At 30.1% G+C, this 22,403-nt stretch overlaps 1 protein-coding gene across 1 annotated transcript; it reads right to left on the bottom strand.

Annotated features, from left to right (window-relative positions):
- Positions 1 to 3,587: 3,587 nt before the first annotated feature.
- LOC143059782 (methyltransferase-like protein 27) lies at positions 3,588 to 19,705 on the bottom strand. The gene is made up of 6 exons (XM_076233345.1): positions 19,657 to 19,705; positions 17,871 to 18,019; positions 17,312 to 17,440; positions 16,432 to 16,567; positions 15,492 to 15,584; positions 3,588 to 4,614 (listed from the first exon to the last, which is right to left on the bottom strand). Exons 2-6 carry the CDS (start codon positions 17,979 to 17,981, stop codon positions 4,445 to 4,447), a joined length of 639 nt encoding a protein of 212 aa, XP_076089460.1. The 5' UTR covers positions 17,982 to 18,019; positions 19,657 to 19,705; the 3' UTR covers positions 3,588 to 4,444.
- Positions 19,706 to 22,403: the final 2,698 nt, after the last annotated feature.

The raw sequence follows: 22,403 nt of genomic DNA, 5'->3' as shown, positions 1-22,403 counted from the left end.
CACTTCCGCACCTGGAGGCGTCCTCCAGCTGGCCCCTTAAACATATGTTTACTAGTTCAGTGATAATGGGCGTCATAGTAAACTCCGAATTATACACAAGAAACTAAAATTAAAAATCATAAAAGACTAACAAAGGCCCAGAAGCTCCTGACTTGGAACAGGCGCAAATTTGCGGCGGGGCTAAACATGTTTTTGAGATCTCAACCCTCTCCTTATACCTCTAGCCAATGTAGAAAAGTAAACGCATAACAGTACGCACATTAAAATTCAGTTCAAAAGTCCGAGTCTGATGTCAGGAGATGTAACAAAAGAAAATAAACAAAATGACAATAATACATAAATAACAACAGACTACTAGCAGTGAACTGACATGCCAGCTCCGGAACCTCAATTAAACTGATTGAAAGATTATGTCTTCATCATATGAATATCAGGCACAATCCCTCAATATCAATATTTAAGCCAAAATATGAATTTAATGACCTGACAGTATCGTAACTATATCCCTTCTTAATAAGTCTGTTTAAAGGTTTTGTAAGCTTTTTGAGGTGAATACTGACATGTTTGAGCTTTGTTAAGAATATTACCATAAAAGATTGGATGTGAAATACCTGAACATATAAGATGTCTGCATGTTGAGTTATATTTACGAATTATTTCCTTATACCGATGATAAAATTTAGTACATGTTTTGACTAGTTTGTGATATCGCAAACCCTGGTGTAATAATTTTTCAGTAATACATAAATTTCCCTCGCTAAAATCTAATACGTTATTACAAACACGAGCGAATCGTACACGTTGAGATATATAAACACCATAAGATGGTGACAATGGAATGTCACCATCTAAAAATGGATAATTAACGATAGGAAAAGACAAATCATCTCTTTTATCATAAATTTTTGTATCAAGCTTCCCGTTACTGATACAGGTATCAAGATCGAGGACAGGGCAGTGGTCATTGTTAGTATTAGCTTTATTTAAAGTTAGTTCAACAGGATAAATTTCTTTAGTATACATACTGAAGTCGTCATCCTTGAGAGCCAATAGATCATCCAAATATCTAAAAGTATTGTTAAATTTGGTATCAAATGTTGTTTCAATGGGTCTTTGCTAATTTTAGTCATCAATTGTAATTCATAACAATACAAAAACAGATCCGCATTAAGTGGTGCACAGATAGTCCCCATTGGAATTCCAACTAAGAAACTCGTTGAACTGCTCCTGTATACAATGAGAACTTAAAACAACATTTTCTATTAAATGTCAAGATTATCCTTGATGTTATCTTTTAGAGAACACATTACTTTCACTTTGAAATCATGCATCATTTCGTGTTTTACTTACTCGTAAAAAGACAAAATTTTCACCGAAACGTAGAGCAGTTTGAAATTAATTTTCACATCAAGAGACTGTTTTTTGGCAGTTAATATAGTCCAATTTATCTCGCATGAACTTTCTATTTTTTTGTTTTATTTAGCGGAAATTATAATTAAAATCGCTGTTCGTTTCCTACTTACACTTAAATAAAGCAGAGATGATCCGAAACCTTCCAAGGACCCAGACAAAAAAGTTTTAGCAAATTCTGCAGTATCTTACTGAAATACATTGATGATTTATTGATCGTTTTCTGTCACTTTATAACTAACATATAAGTGTGGGCTTGCATCCCATGCAGCTTAGTAAACTTGAGTATAAAGTTACTACATACAGCAACGTCTGTTTTACATTCTGTAAGTGATGTTGACAAATGCAGACGACAAGCGACACATTATTCATACATACTTAAAACATGGCTCTGTTTTAATAAGAAGATGAAGTAAAATTACTGATATCGACAAATTATGAAGTGTTATGTTCACCATGACAAAATGTTATGATATATCTGTGTATCAACTCTTCACCGACAAATTCTCTTAGTCTTAGATATTTATTATAAGGAAGTGTCGTCATATTTGTGTATTTACTGATTATGTCCTCCTTCCCTATTGTGATATTGGAATAAAAGAGAGGAAAAAAAACATTTTATAAAGTTTGTTTGTTTGTTTGAAGTACTTACCGAATTTTGCCTTCACCTTGTTCACCATGACAATTCAAATCTCTCTATTTAACATCAAGCACCTATAAATACGAGAAAAACGTGCAAGGAGGTAAATCCAGTCAAGGTTGTTAAACACTTCCATCATCATCACCATACGATAAAAGCGTAGACTGAATGTGGATTCGCAAGGATAATGAAGCATGTATGTAAAAAGCATTCGTGAATTGCAACCAAAAACAAAAAGCTAGTTAAGATAAATATTAGATTGTGCTATGTGCGTGATCTATGTATTAATGAAAAAAATATATAATTTCAATGAGTATAATCTATGTAATACTGGTAAATTTTTTAGTCAGTTATTTCGATGCCACAACAAGTCTTTACTACATCTTTTTATAAGATACAGAGATTTGGTTAGAAAGTTAAGTTGTACATATAGAAGACTTCTTTCATACGGAATAGCATATCCCATTTGGTTTATGTATGGTTTTGCTCAGCCAGAAATTTAAGATACGATCCAGGTAAATGTATCAATCATTAAAATAGACTTATTCTACAAGGTCCCCCATTAAAAACTGTAATTAAATCTATGATTTTTTTCAGTTATACACATATGCAATTCATGGAACAACAATCTGTCGACACCTACATGTGGCAGTGTACAAATCACTTTTTTCTCTGACTGTTAATGATGTTTTAAAATTATATTCATTAAATGCTGGATGTGTACTGATTGATGTGTCAGTCTTAGATACTTGCTATTTTAAATTAGTTGTTTTAGCTTTAAACTAGCTGTCAGTAACAGCAAAAAACTGTTAAATCTGCAATAGGTGTATTTTTGTTGTGGGATGGATGTATACGCTGCCACGTCAAATGTGCTAGATGTTCTGCTTTGCTTCTGTGAAAACCACTTCATTTAAGATATGACAGTTATTTTACCAAACCTCCTCATTTGTATACATTATAGTAGATGGGTTAATCACTAGTATTATGCACGACTCATCAAAACGGTTAAAGTGTAGAGGTTTCAGTATATTTGTATTTCGAATTTATCCGGAGAGTTTTACATGAAAAAATTTAATAGAATTGAGAATGGGAATGGGGAATGTGATAAAGAGACAACCCGACCAAAGAACACAAAACCGCCGAAAGATATATATTTTTGCAACAAAAAGACAACAACCTAACCAAGGATCAAGCACCAGACAAAAGGCCACCAAAATGATTCAAACACAGGGAAAAATTCCCGCAAACCCGGAGGCGGGCTTCAGCTGGCCTCTAAAAAAACATTGGTGCTAGTTCAGTGAAAATGGACGGCATGCTAAACTCGAAACCATATAAACGAACAAGAATCAAAAGGCACAGAAAAAATACAATAGCCAGTGGCTCCTGATTTGGGACAGGTGCAATAGATGTCGTGGGTATATAAATGTTAAGTGTGATCTCAGTCCTCACCCTTTAATCCTAGTCAATGTGGAAAAAAAACGTTCTGTTAAACTTAGTTTAAAGTAAATCCAATGTCAGAAAGATAACAATGTAAATATTTTTGATTTTAACAAACGAAATCTCTTTATTACATAACAATTATAACACCAGGGTTTTCGATATCACAAAAATAAAAAAGTATCTTTTTAAATTCGATCATCGGTAAAAAGATATATTTCGGAAATATTAATGAACGTGCATGTACCGTTGTCAAGTCATTTAAGATGGCATTTATTTAATAGGTAATATTGATTCTCTCAATATCCTTCCATACACATAGACATATTTGTAGATCTTGGCTTGCTTATCGTTTTTCATCTCGACGTTTCTTTATATCTATCCAAGTTATCTATATAAATGGCAGACATGCATTTTTTTTTAAATTAAAATCGTCTATCATGGTTGTATAAGAAACTTGCTGATCATTTTCCTTTCTGGTCATAAATGCTATAACAATTCATCTCTATTTATTACAGTTTCATAATGATAATATGTACAAATAAACACGAAATAGGTTTAAACGTCATAACAATGCAATTTTCTAACGTAAGTAGTCGTATAAGAGATTAATTGTAAATGAACAATAAGAGGATATATACATCGTAACTATTACTTCCCTTTCTTTTTTTCTCTAGAGCCTTTGTCAAGATAATAACACAACCTGTATGTAACCCTTATTTTTTTTTTTTATCCTTAGTCATATCGGTCACATTGTTTGTCAAGGGAGATAATCCAAATTGCCAAGTAATTAATATGGGCAGTTCAATCTAGTTTAATTTGACATAGTATGTTTTTGTAAAAGTAAAAGTTAACAGACGAAGACGGAAGCTAAATGACGGAAACAAGTCATTTGACCTTAAAGCTGTGTCAGCTTGAATCAGAATGAAAGAGTGACATAAAGAAGAAAATGCGCAATTAGTCTTTTATGATTCTGTACACAATAATGCGAGCTGGAGTATCTTTTCTATATTTCTGTGTTTCTGTAATTTCCTCTTTCTTCAGTTGTTTATTTTTTTCCAATGTTTCTAATAATGGCAATAATAATTCAAATGCTACTGTTCTTCCAACAAAACAAAGAATACAACCTGAAATAGATTTCAACATACATAAATCTACAAAATACATAAAAAGGATATACTCATGAAAACTACCTTTCTAGATGTCATTCAACCTGAAAATGTTAATAATAAATTTGATGAATCCTAACACAATTGCCTAACATAAGGATTTGTTATAACATAAGCAACACGACGGGTGCCACATGTGGAGAAGGATCTGCTTACCATTCCAGAGCACCTGAGATCACTCCTAGATTTTGGTGGGGTTTGTGTTGCTTATTCTTTAGTTTTATATGTTGTGCCATGTGTTCTATTGTTTGTCTTTTTGTCTTCTTTCATTTTTAGCCACGCGTTGTCGGTTTCTTTTCGAATTATGAGTTAAACTGTCCCTCTGGTATCTTTTGTCCCTCTTTTGCATAGAGACATATTTGAATGAAAAAAATGAAATCGGGAAAAATAGTTGATTATTTTGATAGAGCCTGCGTTTGTTTTAAACATTAACATTTTCTATGTGTTTCTCTCAATAAGGGTTGTGTTACTGTTCCTATAAGTATTCAATAATGACGTTTAATTTATAACCTCTTCCAAACGCACTTTGATTTATATCATACTATCAATTTCGTTGTGTTTTTACTATACGGTTTTGCAATACACGATATATAATGAATGTTAATGCACTGATTATATTTTCTGATACAATAGTAATAAGCTACGCATTTTAGACACAGAGTAAACTGTTCTGTGATACAGTGATACATTTTCAGTTTTATTGGTTTTCTATTTGTTACTCTTGTAATAATGTGTTGTAATTGACAATGAGCCAATCAACCAGCTGATACCTAACAATGAAGAAGTAAACAATTAAAGGTCATCGTACGGTTTACAACAATAGGCAAAATGAATACTTCATAGTAAGCTATAAAAGGCCCAAAATGACAAGTGTAACATTATTCAAATTAGAAATTATCAGAATAATTTCTGTACAAAACAATAATCGATAATTCAATATGATACATGTTTCAAACAATAAACTACAATCACTGAAATTCAGGCTCCGTATTAAGAACAAGTTAATACATATTATGGCCGAGTAAAACATGTTGCGGGCGCTATATCATCTTCTGTCCTTGAACGGTAGTGTAATGGCATAGCATACAAAAAACTCGTATGAGAAAGCTTAGCACATCAGATTGACATAAAAAAGCTAACAAAATAATTAAAGACACTGACTTCAGATTTGCGATTACTCGGTCTTATCCAGTTGAAGGCATAAACCAAAAAATAAGAAAAACATTGTTCTTTTTTTTAAATATTCACCCGTCTTACCATGTCAAAAAAATGAACTTAGGGAACATATATTTATTCTAGTGAGCTTCCTCCAGGCATGCTTGGAGGATGCTCCGAGCATTTTAGAGAAGCTTATATCGTTAATACACGATTACATTCCAATTAATGGCAATCAAATATAAGAGTAATAGTTAAGAGCTTGTATGAGCTTTTTGTGAGCCTTTTGTACGCCCGAAATAATAAAGTTTTTTTTTTTTTTTTTAAACTAAATTTTATTAACATATTTACATTTGTTAATATATACATCAAATACCGGTACCTTATCCCGGCCTCGTTAACATTAGTATAATACATCTAAAATTATGGTTAATTATGTTAGTACACAAATTTTCTTAAATCCGGATATAATTGATGTCTTTGCCAGAATGATTTTCTAAACTAGTAGTATCTTTGTTTACAAAGAAGGTAGATAACACGTGCAGTGCATATATATATATATGGAATATAAACTAATAAGTGCTTTTTATTCAAGGAAATGTTTCCAAAATATTTGTTTTGAAAGGATTATTGATATGCCGTTATCTTTTTCTGTTGTGAATATTCGATTGATATGCAAATGCATTTTGCCAAATATGACTACAGTAAAATCGGATGCTATTTTATCAATTGAAGGTAATTGTCATTTATGTCAGATTATAGATTGTAACGTTATGTCTTGGATAACGTTAAACTTGTGGGGGGATATGAGTGGACAACAACAAAAAGAGACGAATAATACATAGTACAAGTAATAACCATGGAAACATAACAAATACATATAAAACAACAGCTGACTGTTGTGTGAAAATACAGTCAAATCTAAACTCACAATTTATAAACACTATAATTTGCATGCACATACATAACCAGGTAGTTAGTTATACATGTGCTGTGCTTGAAGAAAAATTACAGTATAATCTCAATATTTCAAATCAAATATTTACATGTATATACATAAACATAAACAGGTAATTATACCTTTGCCTTGTTTGAAGAAAATTACAGTATAATCTCTGTATTTGGGTGAATGAGTCAGACATTCAGTTCATTAAATTGCTTTAATAGTCTGTCAATTTTATATCCTAAAAAGTTTCTTATTTCAATAAAAGTTCTGATCTCTTGTCTTAATATTTTGAGTGGTTGTATAACTTTTATTTTTTTGTCAGACATATAGTATACTTTATATATTGTGTAACTAATAATAGTTGAAAGTAAATTGAGTCCATAGTACTCTTTATCATGTATTTTATATCCAAAAGCTATGCTTTTTAGATTGATAACATGTCTTCCAATATTTAGTTTCTTAAGAATTTGTTGCACTTTTTCCCAGAATAATTCAAAATATGAACATTTGAGGAAGAAGTGTTCATAATTCTCTATTTGTTTACAGTGTAAGCAGGTGTCTGTTTCTACTTTATGCCATTGTTTTAATAGTTGATAACAGGGAAGTATATGATGAAGTAGTTTCCATCTAAATATTTTATATCTATTATCATCTAAAAATGTAAAGATAAATTTTAATGTTTCATATGCTAGATTAGTATTTTCTAGTGTAAAGTATGATTTCCATTTTAAAAAGCCAATAGGTGTTTGCATTTCCTTTGTTTCTAGTAAGAAGTTATAAATATCATGGTTATTTAGGGTTTGAATAGGCTTTTTGTTTATGATGTTCAGATTTTCTTTTATATTTATATTGACTTGTGTATGTTTAGAAGGTGAATTTTTGATGATATTGGTCCACTGTTTTGGAATAGCTTTCTTCAGTTTTGTGAGCTCAGCTATCCAGTTTTCCTTATTTTTTAGTTTACTTAGTATGATATCTGAGGATATATTTCCATCTTTATCTAATAAGTCATTTATTACCAGAATGTTGCTTTGTATCCAGTTTTTAAACAGTAAACATTTATTGTTGATGTTAATATATTTATTGCCCCATATTATTTGTTTCCTTATTTCCCAAAACAATGTAGGCTTTTGTATAGTTTTTTCTTTTACTTTTATCCAGGTCTTTATTAACTGCATATAAAACTCTGGGATTTGTTTTATAATATTTTTTTCAATAATATTTATATTGGCTATATTCATCTTGAATATTAAAAAATTATCTCCTAACTTATTCAAAAAATATTTTGGAATTATCTTCCAATGTTGCTCATCATTTTCTTCAAACAATAATTGTTTTATCCATTTTAGTTGAATTGTTGAAATATAGGTATCTATACAAATCATTTTTAATCCCCCTTCCGTATAATTTTGCGACAAATTATCTCTTTTAATCATATCTCTTTTCCCATTCCATACATAGTTATATATCATAGTTTTGATGTTTTGTATAAAATCTTTTGGTAATATCATGTTGCTTGCTATATATGTTATATTTGGCAGTATTAGAGACTTGACTACAGTTATTCTTCCTAGCATACTTAGCTTTCTTTTTGACCACATGTTTATAATTTTTTTCAATTTTATCAGCTTGTTTTTGACAATTAAGTTTTTTACAGTTTTCTTTATTATAGCCAAAATAAATGCCCAAACTTTTTATAGGTTCTTTCGTCCAATTGATTCTTTCGAATTTATCTTTAGTATGTTTAAGTCTGCCTAGCCAAATTCCTTCTGTTTTAGTTCTATTTAATTTTAATCCTGAGAACGAGCCAAATGTTTCTATTAAGTTCATGACTAAAGATATTTCCTTTTTGGATTTTAAAAATAAGGTTGTGTCGTCAGCCAGTTGACATATTTTTATACTACAGTCTTTTCCATTTCATTTAATTTGGAACCCTTTGATATTTTTCTCAGATCTAATTCTGCAGGCTAATACCTCCACCGCTAGTACAAAAATCAAAGCGGACAACGACATCCTTGTCGAATTCCGCGACAGATCTGAAAGGGGTTTGATATCCACCCATTATTTACAATGCACCCTGATATACCATTGTATATAGTCTCAACCCAGTGTATAAAATCTTTTTTTAAATCCAAATTTTTTTAATGTTTGTATCATAAAAAAACATTCAATTGAATCAAAAGCTTTTGAAAAATCTAGAAATAAAATTGCTCCTTCAACATTGAAGTTTTCAGCATAGTCAATAACATCTTGTATTTGTCTTATATTAAAACCAATGTATCTATTTTTTACATAGCCTTTCTGGTCTGCATTAATAATATTGGGTAAAACTTTTTTTAGTCTTTGTGCAAGTGCATAAGCAAGAATTTTAACATCTACATTTAGTAAAGTTATTGGCCTATAGTTATCCAGAGATTTTGGATCATTCTTTTTAAAGATCAATGAAATTGCCCCCTTTTTTGCGAATTTGTTAAACTTTTCTTTTTATATGACTCATTATATACTTTGGTTAATATCTTTTGAATTTGGGTCCAAAATTTTCTATAGAATTCTACATTAAGTCCATCTAAACCTGGTGCTTTATTAAGTTTCATTTTAAACACTGCTTCTGTAATTTCTTCTGATGTCACAAGCCCTTCTAAGCTATTACTGTCTTTATCTGAGAGTTTTTTTTTCTATTTTAGTATTTTGAATATACTCTTTAGTATGTAATTTATCTGGATTTGATGATTTATATATTTTTTCATAATATTTTACTTCCTCTTTTAAAATTTCTGTTTGGTCTGTTATAGTATTGCCTTTATCATCATATAATTCTATTATACTTTTATTTATTTGTCTTGATTTTTCTAAATTCAAGAAAAAAGCAGTATTTTTTTCACCTTCTTCTATCCATTTTGCTCTTGACCTTATTTGAGCTCCTTTAGTTTTTTCAAGGTATAATTGATCTAATTGTTCAGATATATTATTTATCTGCAAAATTAATACAGAATTGTTAGTACTTTCACTTTGGTCTAATTTAATATTTAGCTTATTAAGGTCGTTTTCAAAAGTTTGAATTTTATCTCTTTTTTGTTTTGCTTTTCTTTTGCAAAAATCTAGACTAATGTCCCTTACTTCAGATTTAAAGTTATCCCACAGTATACCTATATTTTCTGTCGTTTATTCCTTGTTTTCGTAATATTTTATTAGTTTTTCTATATTACAACAGTAGTCTCTATCGTTCAGTATTGATGAGTTTAATTTCCAGTATCCTTTTCCTCTGTTTACTTTTTGAGTTCTGATTTTTAATGAAATACCGTTATGGTCTGTTGATTTTAATATAATAGGCCTTATATCTGCTTTGACTATTTGTGCTTTACATTCCTTACTTTCAAGGAAGAAGTCGATTCGAGTTGCTTCTAATCCTGATTTTCTACGCCATGTATATTGAATTTGTGTTGGGTTTTTATCTCTCCATATATCTATTAATTTGAAATATTTTATGAGCGTTTTAAGCCCGTGAACTGGTTTGTCAAATTTGTTTTTTGTTTTTTTTATTTTTTGTATCATTAATTTTTAGAATGTCATTAAAATCTCCTCCCATTATAATTTGGCCTAAGCTATGTTCTTGAGTCCAGTCTTTTACTTTTTTAAAGAAAGCATTTCTTTTTTTTGCTATATTTGGTGCATATATATTTATAAGAGAATAAATATTATCTCCTAGTTCAACATTAATTAATAGATAACGTCCCTCCTGATCTTTAAATTCATTTATAATGTTAAATTTTGTTTGTTTTGTGAACCAAATTGCTACACCCCTTGATGCGCTACTACCCCAACTATGAAAGATTTCTCCAGGTAAGTCATTATTTAAATTGTCATTCATACTTCTGGTAAAATGTGTTTCTTGCATCATTAAAATTTGACATTTTTGCTGTTTGCTCCACTCAAATAATCTTTTTCTTTTTTCAGATTGCAGTAAACCTTGAGTGTTTACAGAACATATGTGAAGTGGTTTAGGAGACATTTGTGTGTAAAGGTAAGTTTGTTTATTTTTTTATTTTCATTCATTATTTGTTTGTTCTTTCTGTTTTTATTTTTTCCGCTAACGTACCTTTCGTTTATTGTTAACTCTGTTCTTAATTTAAATGACCTAGTTTGTTGGACTTCATAATATCGCAAGTGTGTATTGACACAGTCACGTGATGAGTGTACATATAAACAATACCACGTGATATTGCTATCATGTGACGTTTGTAAATAAAAACAATACCATGTGTTTTCTATGTTAGTTGATTCAAGTTTGTTTATTGTAATGGGGGTTTTACTTAAGTTCTGATTTTCCCCGTGTTTAAATGCCATAACCAGTATGTATCTTGTAACAATATTTTTCATACTTGCATGCAACTTAGCAGCATTTAAATTTAAATGTATACACTTGTTTACCAACTTATTTTTGCATACAATACAAATAATGTGACATCCTTTTGTCGCATTGGTTTCATTAAACCACATGCAGACTAAATATTGTTGTATATTTTTTTTGTATAAACATAAGAACATTGTTAATACAATGAGATATTTACAATTTAAAAAATACATTGTTTATTTAATGTGTTATTGTGTCATATTACTTTTCTTGCAGTTACTTTTTCTGCTTTTTTGAACAATTTTCTCTTTGATGTAATTCTTCTGGAGGTGTTACTGGCGACTTTTCAAATACGTTCAAAAGGCACTTCACATTTGTTGACTTTGGTGTTTTTGGTACTGTTTCACTAGTTGTATTTGATGTTTTAACAACATGTACATAGTCTGACATATTACTTTGTGTTTGATTCTGTTTTTTTGCTTCCTTTTTTTTACGTCGTTCGTCATTTCTACCGATATTGTCTTTTGGGGTCTTTTGGGTTTCCTGTGGAATTGACTGATATGGATTAACAAATTCTGTGTCACTTAGGTTTTGTGTCGCTTTCTGGTTTTCTTTATTATTTTGCTTTTCCTTGGATTCTGTTGATTTACCATCAGTTTCATTTCCTTCTACATCTCCTGTTTGTGCGCTTGATGTTTCGTTCTCTTTCTCTTCCTCAGATTCTGAGCTTTCTGTATTGTCTTGTTCATCCTCTGTGAACAAACCTTCTGTGCACGCGTCTTGTTTGTGACCAGACTACCCACACCCTTTACATTTCCAGTCGTTTGTACATTCACCAGCTATGTGTCCTTCTTCAAGACACTTTCTACAGATTATTTTCTGGTTGTTTCTTGGCTGTCCATAATGTATGATATTTGCAGCATACTTTCCTATTTTTAGAAATCTTGGAAGAGGGTTTTCAAATTTCAGGCAAATGATTATACGGTCTCCTGTCTGACAGTTTGTATTCAGATCTTTGTACCTTAACCGTTCTCTGTAGTGTGAAAGTATTTTGATGTTATATCTTTCAAAAACAAATAGTATCTCTCCGTCGTCTGCGGATAGTGGTATATCTTTGACTCTGACTCTAATAGTTTCTTCTTTATCATATTCTGTGAAGCGAGGATTTCTGGTATAGATTGTCATGCTCTGACCTCTAATAGAAAGTCCTTTGGATATGAGTGTTTCTCTATCACTTTCTCTATCTAAATATATTCTCCATAGACCTTTGACGCGTTGCAATCCTCGTATTGCATGCTTTTTCACTACTTGAGACAGATTAATAAAGTTTTACTAAGTTGCCCTAGAAAATTAGTTAGTTGACACAAAAATAGATAAATCAAAACTTGAGATTAAACAGTTTAGTGACATTTGATCAACATGAGAACGAAAAGCTCTAATATAACTAAAACATATTTATATAAAGCCGATCATAATAACACAACAGTGGTTGTAAAAAATGGATTAAATCAAACCAGAAACAAATCACCTTAACAGTTATAATTACTTGAAAATAAAAATGTTGTTGTCAAATCTATAAAAAATATTGTTGAAAAACTATGTAGGAAAAAAGAAATAGATTCACAAACTTATATTTTTTTTGAAGAATGATAACGAATCAAAACATAAACACATGTACCTTCTTCCGAAAATTCTTAAATCAATCTAGAAATAATTAATGAGGCATTTAGAACTGGTCAAATAGTTAGCAACATAAACATTTCCTACCGACCAATCATCCATAAATGTAACTCTACCACGAGACGCATTGAAAGATTACTGGATCTAATTCTAAAACCATTATTGAAGAGTCATCACTTTTACATTCAAGATACCAAAGACTTCATTTATAAAATAGAGTCGCACAAGGTACATTAAGAATGCATTCTCCATGTCTATTATGTAACAGTTATCAATGCATTTTCATCAGTTGACAAACTAGAATATACTTTAAAAATTTTAAACACACAGAATAAACTGCATTTGTAGAGTTAAGAAACATTGAACTTGAATTAAATGGACATTTATACAAACAAATAATACGAGCGCCTATTGGTGGTATATGATTTACATCTGTCTGGTCTATTAAAAATATCTTGAATATTAAGTTCCAATGGATAGAAAACATCAAATTGCACTACAAATACAAAGACGACAGCTTTATGTTCTTCACAGGCACATTAAAACAGGTTAAAAATTTCTTTAACACAGCAAACAACATTGTCCCTCTGCTTCAAATCACATTTGAGGTGTCTAGATTTAGCTTGACCTATTTATTTACCGAAGTGTACAGAGGTGAAAGATTCAATAATAATAACATACTTGATGTTCAATCAAAAAAAAACACGAAACGTATCAATATTTGAATATTAAATGTTTATCTAATTCAGCGATGTGACTATTATTTCTAATATGACATATATATTAACACACTGTAATACTTTTTAATGTGTGTGTAAGAAGGGCTCTAGTGATTGGTAAATATTGATACGTCTTGCGTTTTTGTATATTTGATTTAACAAAAAGTGAGTTATTATTATGGAATCTTTCACCTTTGTACACGTCGGTAAATTCTAAATAGGTCATACTAAATCTAGACACTTCAAGTGTGGTTTTAAGCAGAGAGTCAATGGTGTTCGCTGTGTTAAAGAAATCTTCAATCTGTTTTAATGTGCCTGTGAAGAACATAAAATTGTCGTCTTGGTATTGACAGTACAATTTGATGTTTTCTATCCATTGGAACTTATCTAAGATATTTTTAAAAGGACAGACAGATGTAAATCTGCATGTCGGAAAAAATATACCACCCAAAAGGCGCTCCAATAATTTGTTTGTATAACTGTCAAGTTAATTCAAGTTCATTGTTTCTTAACTTTACAAATGCCGTTTATTGTGTTTGTTTGCAATTTTTAAAGCATATTCCTGTTTGTCAACTGATGAAAATGCATTGATAACTGTTTCTTCTTAGTTATTAATCTTCATATTTGTGTACATTGACGCTACATCATAGGCACACAAAATGCATTCTTTCTTGACCTTGTGCGACTCTATTTTATAAATGAAGTCTTTCGTATCTTGATTGTAAAAGTGATGACTCTTCAATAATAGTTTTAGAATTAGATCCATTAATTTTTCAATGCGTCTCGTGGTAGAGTTACACTTATGGATGATTGGTCAGTAAGAAATGTGTATGTTGCTACCTATTTGACCAGTTCTAAATGCCTCATTAATTATTTCTAGATTTCAACAATATCTTTTATAGATTTGACAACAACGTTAATATTCATTTATATGTAATTATAATTGTTAAGGTGACTTATTACTGTTTGGATGTAATCGATTTTATTTAAAACCACTGTTGTGTTATTTTTATCAGCTTATATAAATATGTTTTAGTTATATTAGAGCTTTTCCATCTCATGTTGATGAAATGTCCCTAAACTGTTTAACCTCAAGTTTTAATGTATCTATTTTTTGTGTCAATTAACTAATTTTTTAGGGCAACATAGTAAAACTTTATTATTACAGGCGTACAAAAGGCTCACAAAAAGCTCTTACAAGCTCTTAACTATAAACTCTTCTATTTGATTGACATTAATGGGAGTGTAATGGTGTATTAACGATATTAGCTTCTCTAAAATACTCGGAGCATCCCCCAAGCATGCCTGAAGGAATCTCACTGAAATAAATATATGTTCCCTTAAAAACGGGATGATAAATCTGACAACTTTCAAATTGTTAGCTTAAAGGAAAGAGAACCGTAGTTTGACAATGATGTCATGCATATGTAATATGTGTACTGCTTTAATCTCTGTTCATTCGTTTGATGTGTTTGGACATTTGATTTTGCCTTTTGATTTTGGACTTTCCTTTTTGAATTTTCCTCGGAGTTCAGTATTTTTGTGTTTTTACTTTTTACGACACTAATAAAATTGAGTATGGAAGTGTCTATTTTCGGGAGTATATAGATACCTGTCAATCATGCATTGTATTATCTAACGTTGTACAGTTTCTTATATATATAAAGCAAACACGTTCAGATTATTTCGGTAATTTTGTCGTGTAAATGTTTACACAGGCATTTAAGCAAGAAGTTTGGCTAGCCTTAAAATAAGGTTCAACCCATCATGTTGTCTAAACATGTCCTGTACCAAGTCAGGTATATGGAAAAAAAACTCGTCATAGATACCAGGATAAAAATCTTATATTTACGACAGACGCGCGTTTCGTCTACAAAAGACTCATCAGTGACGCTTGAATCAAAAAATGTTAAAAGGCCAAAGAAAGTACGAAGTTTAACAAAGCAGAGGGTGTGACTATAAGTAATATTTACAAACTTTTTACCTGGTTTTCCAAGTCTTATCATTTCGTACACTGAGTCTTCCGGAATGTCACCTTTTCCAAAAGCACCAGATATACAAAAGGCGTCATACGAACCTGCAGAATAGAATACGTAATGCAATATATCTTAGAATGCAGTCATTATTACAAATAAATTATAGAAAAACGAAATATTATATTTGTTCGAAGCACTTTTCTAGATTTATCTTCATCAGATAGGTTCAAAGCCGAATAGTTTAAAGTCAAGGATGTATAAGAATCAAAACAATTGCACATGATTGTTTATAACTACGTAAACTGGTTGAATCAGAACAATCGTGAAATTATCTAGAATACATGTTACTAAATACGATTAATTGGAAGGTACGATTTATTACGATATAGGTTGAGCAAAGTGACTACGATAATCCATACTTCTTACTATTTCAATTCTTGAAAGGTTGTAGAACAGTTGGCAAAATGAACACTACACTAGTAATTGTAATTTTTGTTTAAATCATCTGATGCGTCTGACGTATACAAAGTTTAATTTTATCAACAGTTTCTTATATCCCTCTATTTATTCACAAATATGTATAGTAACGTTACTAATCAGATAATAAAATTGCTATTTACATTGACAAATAAGCCTTTAAATATAACTTTGTCTTGTCAAGTCTTTTCAGATAAATAAACTCATCATAGATACCAGGACTAAAATTTTACAATTACGCCAAACGCGCGTTTCGTCTACAAAAGACTCATCAGTGACGCTCGAATAAAAAAATGTTTAAAAGGCCAAATAAAGAACGAAGCTAAAGAGCATTGAAGACCAAAATTTCCTTAAAGTTTTGCCAAATACAGCTAAGGTAATCTATTCCTGATACACTTCTGACAATCTTTTTAATTGTCAAGTTTACTAAATATTAGTCCCTAACTTGTTTCTTAAAAAAACAATGCTTACCTTCTTTAATTTTTGTAGGTTCTGATGTAAAGAATTGACAGTAAAGGTTGCGATATATATGTTTCTGTTTTGCCAAGGTCAGCATGCCCTGTGACGGATCAATTCCATCAAAAATACGGAATCCAAGCTCATGCAGCTGTAAAAAATATATAATGATTTATTTCATTTTTATCTTCTAAAATTGACAATAAATATAAATTATAATCATAATACATGTTGTCAACATTTTAGATATGGAAAGTTGATTTTATTCAACATACATCAATTTGTGTCAATTTTCAAACTGTGATATAGAGATTTGATTTTGCTTTACAACACATTAACAAACACAACATGTTGAGGATATCAAAAGTTTTGAAACACCTTCATGACCATGTTTATGTTTTACAAAACTGCAGTGGTATTATGGGGATAAATGTATTCCAATAACTAGACATTTCCCTGGGACTCTTGTTATGTGAGTCCATTTTCTTTTGATTTGTTTCAATTGATTTAAACATGAACATTAGGTACAAAACATTTGATTTTAACAGAAAGTGTAATCAGAACAAAGAAAAACACGCATGGAAAAGGTTTAGTTTCTTGCATTTTACTATTTTCACGCTTAAAGTCAAGAGAAATTAAAAATAAAATCCTATTCAAGAAATAGAAAACGCGCATTTGTGAATTCAGACGTTGTTCGAATATTTAATCAATAATATCTAGCTTAAGCGGTATGGGATTTGCTCATTGTTGAAGGCCGTACGGTGATCCATAGTTGTTAATGTCTGTGTCATTTTGGTCTCGTGTGGACAGTTGTCTCATTGGCAATCATACCACATCTTCTTTTTTATAAGGTATTCTATGTTTTGGTTTGAAGACTTAAATACAATTTACTTACGCGTTTTCCAACCAGACCAGTTCCAACTCCTAGATCAAGTATTTCCACTCTGTCTCGGTTGTCAGTTATATATGTTCCTACTGTTTCTGCACAAATATACGGACTTTGCCAACCCTCTTCTCCAAATACCTAAAAGTACGATAAAAAACGGAGAATTGATGTGGGTATATATCGCAATAACGCAAATGTGCATAAATACACACAAACAAAAAATTACACGTTCTTGAATAGAGTTTCTTATACTTATAAAACTTAGTAAATATATATCTATAACAATCCTAATTCCGTTAGTCATATTTGACCTGTGATGAATTTGGTTATTCCATTTAGATCCTTAATGATTAATAGCCTCTAATGTTTTACGTGTGCATTCTTGGTATTCAAAAAAACACTTCATGTAGATGTTCATGATTTGACCCCAAGAACATTCTTGTGACACAAATATAAAATTTGTTAGAGTGCTGAAGCAGCATTTTATATATTGTAGTCATTCAGCATTTGTCTTAAAGGGCAAGTATCTAATTTACATCTGATTGTATGACAAGAATATAAATCTAACCTGTTCATATGTAGTACAGAAATTATCATATTCTTTAATCCTTTCCTCCTGTGTTGGATTACCGTCGGACAAATACCATACCCGCTGTTTTTTGCTGTCATCATCTTCCATTTTTTTCTTTGGATTGTCTATGAATGGAAAGTTTATTTCTGTTAAGGGAAACAAAATGCAAAATTAATTGTTACATTGCATTTTAACTTTTGTATTTTGCGACTTTTTTTTAAATAAACGATTGTTATATTTCCCCACCAAAAAAAATGATTATACATTATTCTTTGCAACAAAGAGTATAATTACAAAAATACCGAACGCCGAAGTTAATTCAAAACTGAAAGTTTCCAAATCAAAAAGCAAAATCAAAAGCACAAACAAATTAAACGAACGGATAACCACTGTCATATTCTTTAATTTGTACAGCATTTTCTGAAGTGGAAATATCAATTTTTGCAAAACATATTGCATACATAACGAAGTTTATTTAATTTGTATTTGTTAAAGAGTAATTGAATAACAGATTTGTGAAAATTTTGATTATTTCAATGAATACACTCGATGACATCCCTTGTCTCTGATGGGGTCTTTTTAATTTCGAATGAATGAATGATTTATTTGCAAAAAAATTATATCCTATGGCAGTTAAAACATTTATTACATATATGACACAATGATAAACAGCAGGAAACAACAAGAGTTCAAATTGTGTTCTGTCAGCAAATCACTAAATACTTTAAGCAAAATAACGTCATGAGTTTTCTCTAGTTTATGTAAATGACATTTTTCCTAGGTTATTTGAGGAACGAATTTGGATCAAATAATAACATATATTGTAAATAGAGTGACTTATCCAATATTCAGTTCTTCACAGTCAGAAGCATAACAAGAATGCTACTTTTTAAAGTCAATATTCATTCATTTTAATACCTATGCTAACAACACATTACGTCTACAGATTGATTGACCTATATCCATAGCTAACTTTTTTTGTTTTTGATAAACTCTTTTATCTTAATATACATAGACCGCTGATGGCAGAATTATTATTATTTCAATGTTGTCTCTGATTTCAATGTTTTGAAATAAACCATTAATAATTTAGACTGATTTTATGATCCATAGTGATCAGTACCATGATATTTCCTTTTTTTGTTATATATACTGTTACATGATACAACCAAGAAGAAAATATATATATGTTCACTATATAATGCTATGCAATTGGGATACACATTTTTTTTTTTAATGAAAAATTTATGATTTAAGATAAAATCAAAAGATAAATTATAAGAGATCTATTGTATGAACAAAATAAGATCAAACTAATTTGTATATCTATTTTTTTCCTAACACCGCCAATTGTTCATACTAAAACGACCATATCGATCTCTTCAACAGAAAATAATGTGACAAATAAAAATGATATACAAAATGTAAAGTTTTGACATCAAAATCATTCACATTTACCTGTAAATAAGACCAACACTGTGTTTATATCCAGCAGAGTTTATATTATAATTTCAAACAAGGAAGAAATACAAACACAATGAAAGTTATTTTTAATTATGTAATGGTTATTAAAGAACACGTTTCCGGATCAATACACGTAATACGTCATGGATAATAATAGATAATTTAATAATATTAAGCATATTTGAAATATTTGAAATATATTTAAGCAGAAAAATTGTTTTCTTTAGTTTTTGTCTATCAGAAACAAGAGCAATTTTTTTTTTTTTTTATCAAAATTAAAATGAGAAGTAAATATTATAGCCTTCCCTTAATAACTTACGTGACTGCTTCCCTAAAGATATAGGAATATTGGTGGTTGTGTTGTGTAAAAGGAATATATAAATGTTTGGATAATAGTACGTTTTCTAATAGGACGTGACACTTTATACTTTAGTTACATAATATCCGTTTACATGAATGTTATATCATTTACATCATTTAGCCTGTTTTAAAAGTGCTATGAACATTTTGCACTATTAATTTCATCTCACAAAATGTCCTTCGATTAAACGATAAATACCCGATCTTAATTCATATTATATGAGTCAAAAGCTATACTGTACGTTAATGACAGTGACCTCTTCTGATTTTCGGTCATGGCAAAAATGGTTATTCCCGTATTAGCCTTCAAATATAATGAGTCAAATGTGATAAAAAAAATACTTAATTTTCAAAATCTATCAAATCCCTCTCAAAATTAATAGATTTTTTTTAAAAGTTAGATATAATAGGATAATCATTATAAACTATGACATAGAGAGACTAACAGCTGTACGATAGAGAGTTGATTTATCCGTGAAAACATCACTGTAGATTGCTTAAATCGAATCAAAAGAAGAATGAAAAAAACAGTTCAATTCAAAGATGATAAAATTAAGTGCAATTTAGGACATTATTGTCGATTTGACCGATGTTCAGTTATTTTACTAGTGTTCTATGCTTCAATCATACTTTAAATACAAATAAACGAAAAGAGACATGTGTGTGCACGTAGTACGATGGATAACCTTGATTTTCCTAGATTAAAAATTTATGATGTTGTTAATCTGAAGTCTCAAAAGCTAAACTTTTCTCAATTTTTTGCCGAAATTCCCATCTTTGACACAATGTTCAAAACATGCAAAATTGACATTTTTGTCATCTAATATGATTGAACTTACCTCAATTTATATAAAACCAGTATCAATTTAAGATTATTTTCTAAAAAAAAGTCAAACACTTAACATGCTTAATGTTCATTTGAAATATGTTAATTTTAAAAAATCGCGTTTTTGTCACTGAAAAATGTATTAACAATTGTATTTTTGAGGAAAATACAGATATTTAACTTTTTCAATTTTTCTGAGTTTGACCTTTCGTATGATTATATTTTGTATATATTGTGATTACAAAGTGATTATATAACAATGGTCATCATCCCTTTTATTTCTATTTATTGAGTAAGATTGGAGAGTTTTTTTTGTTTAATTACTGTTTAAGAGGATAAAGAATAAGAAATAACTACTATAGTCTCCACTTAATGATTAATGTGTTTGCTTCCCCATAGAAATGAAAATAGTTTGGGATTATGTTGCGCAAAATTTATATGTGAATGTTTAAACATAAACTTAATTACCCAAAGACAGGACAAAAATTGTTGTGTACATGCAACACGGCAACACAGTCATCTATATAATAAAACATTTTCAATTGAATGTGACACTTTATACCTTTATAACTTAGTATCGGTACACCTGAATATTTTATCGTTTGGTCTGTTTTAAAAGTGCTCTGAAACTTTTTGCACTGTTAATTTTTTTCTAATGTAATGTCCTTTAATTGTTTCAATAACTAACATATATTAATTCAATTTATATGAGTCAAAAACGTTAACGGCAAAAAAGGAAGTGAGAGCGAAAACGTCAAAAGAGTACAAAAAAGAAAACAGTATACATTATCATCCGTATAAACCTTCAAATCTTATGCGTTAAATGTGATGTAAACAATCAACGAAATGTAAATCAATCGATTGATGACTTATAAACACCTGTATTCTACTTTTGTCTTTATTAATAAAAAAAATGCTTCCAAAAACGATAAAATTGTACTTAAGTTAGAGATAGTAAACATCAACAATGAAAGATATGTCTGATATGCCTATCAACAGAAATGATCTTAGACATATGTATCCAGACAAGGTAAGAGAAACATAGTCTGTAGATAATGAAAATAAGTTTCATAAATTTCGTATCTCCGAGTCGTTTTTCTTGAGTTTTCAGATCTTCATTTGAGGAGGAAAACATCAAGAATATATATAATCAACCGACATCAATCATGATAAGCAGTGATTAAAAGAGACTAACAACCGTCAGAAAGAGAGATGACTTTATCATACAAAATCACTTACGATTGTTTAATTCTTTAATTATAACATAACAATTGAGAAGAAAAAAACATTTTAGATAATAAAAAGAAAGACATTTTGAGATTTTTGGCTGATTTGGCAGATGTTGAATGTTAAGACTTTTACTAGTAAACAATTTAATTATGTGTGTACGTGGAAAGATAGATATCTATAATTCTAAAGTGGTTTTTTTTAATCAAAAACATGATGATGTCCGCAATCTGAAATCTCAAAAGTTGTTTTTTTCCTCCATTTTGGCCGAATTCTCAACTTTTTTTGGCATCTTATTATATCGATAATGAATACACTTACATCAAGTATTTTTCTTTCGGAAATGTCCTTAAATTAAAAGTTCCTGACGAATAGATCTAATAAAGAAATGAAACATGCATATGCGGCATACATTAGTGCGTGCAACAGTTGAATGTTAAGATTTGCAATAAAAATTGAAAATTCTGTTTTGTCGAAATTATACTTAAATGGTAAAGTGCCCAAGCCCGAAGGTTTGAGATTCTTATGGAATACTAAGCATAATGGGAATGAAGAATATTTTTCTTTATAAGACAAATCACGTGCGAAAGTTTCAATTTACCCCAAAAATGACACAGGCAAATTACTCACTCTTGCAGAAGACGGCTTCATTA

The sequence above is a fragment of the Mytilus galloprovincialis genome, chromosome 14 (genome assembly GCF_965363235.1).
Source record: "Mytilus galloprovincialis chromosome 14, xbMytGall1.hap1.1, whole genome shotgun sequence".
In the NCBI taxonomy this organism is placed as follows: domain Eukaryota; kingdom Metazoa; phylum Mollusca; class Bivalvia; order Mytilida; family Mytilidae; genus Mytilus; species Mytilus galloprovincialis.
This window is presented reverse-complemented; position numbering and strand designations above follow the sequence as displayed.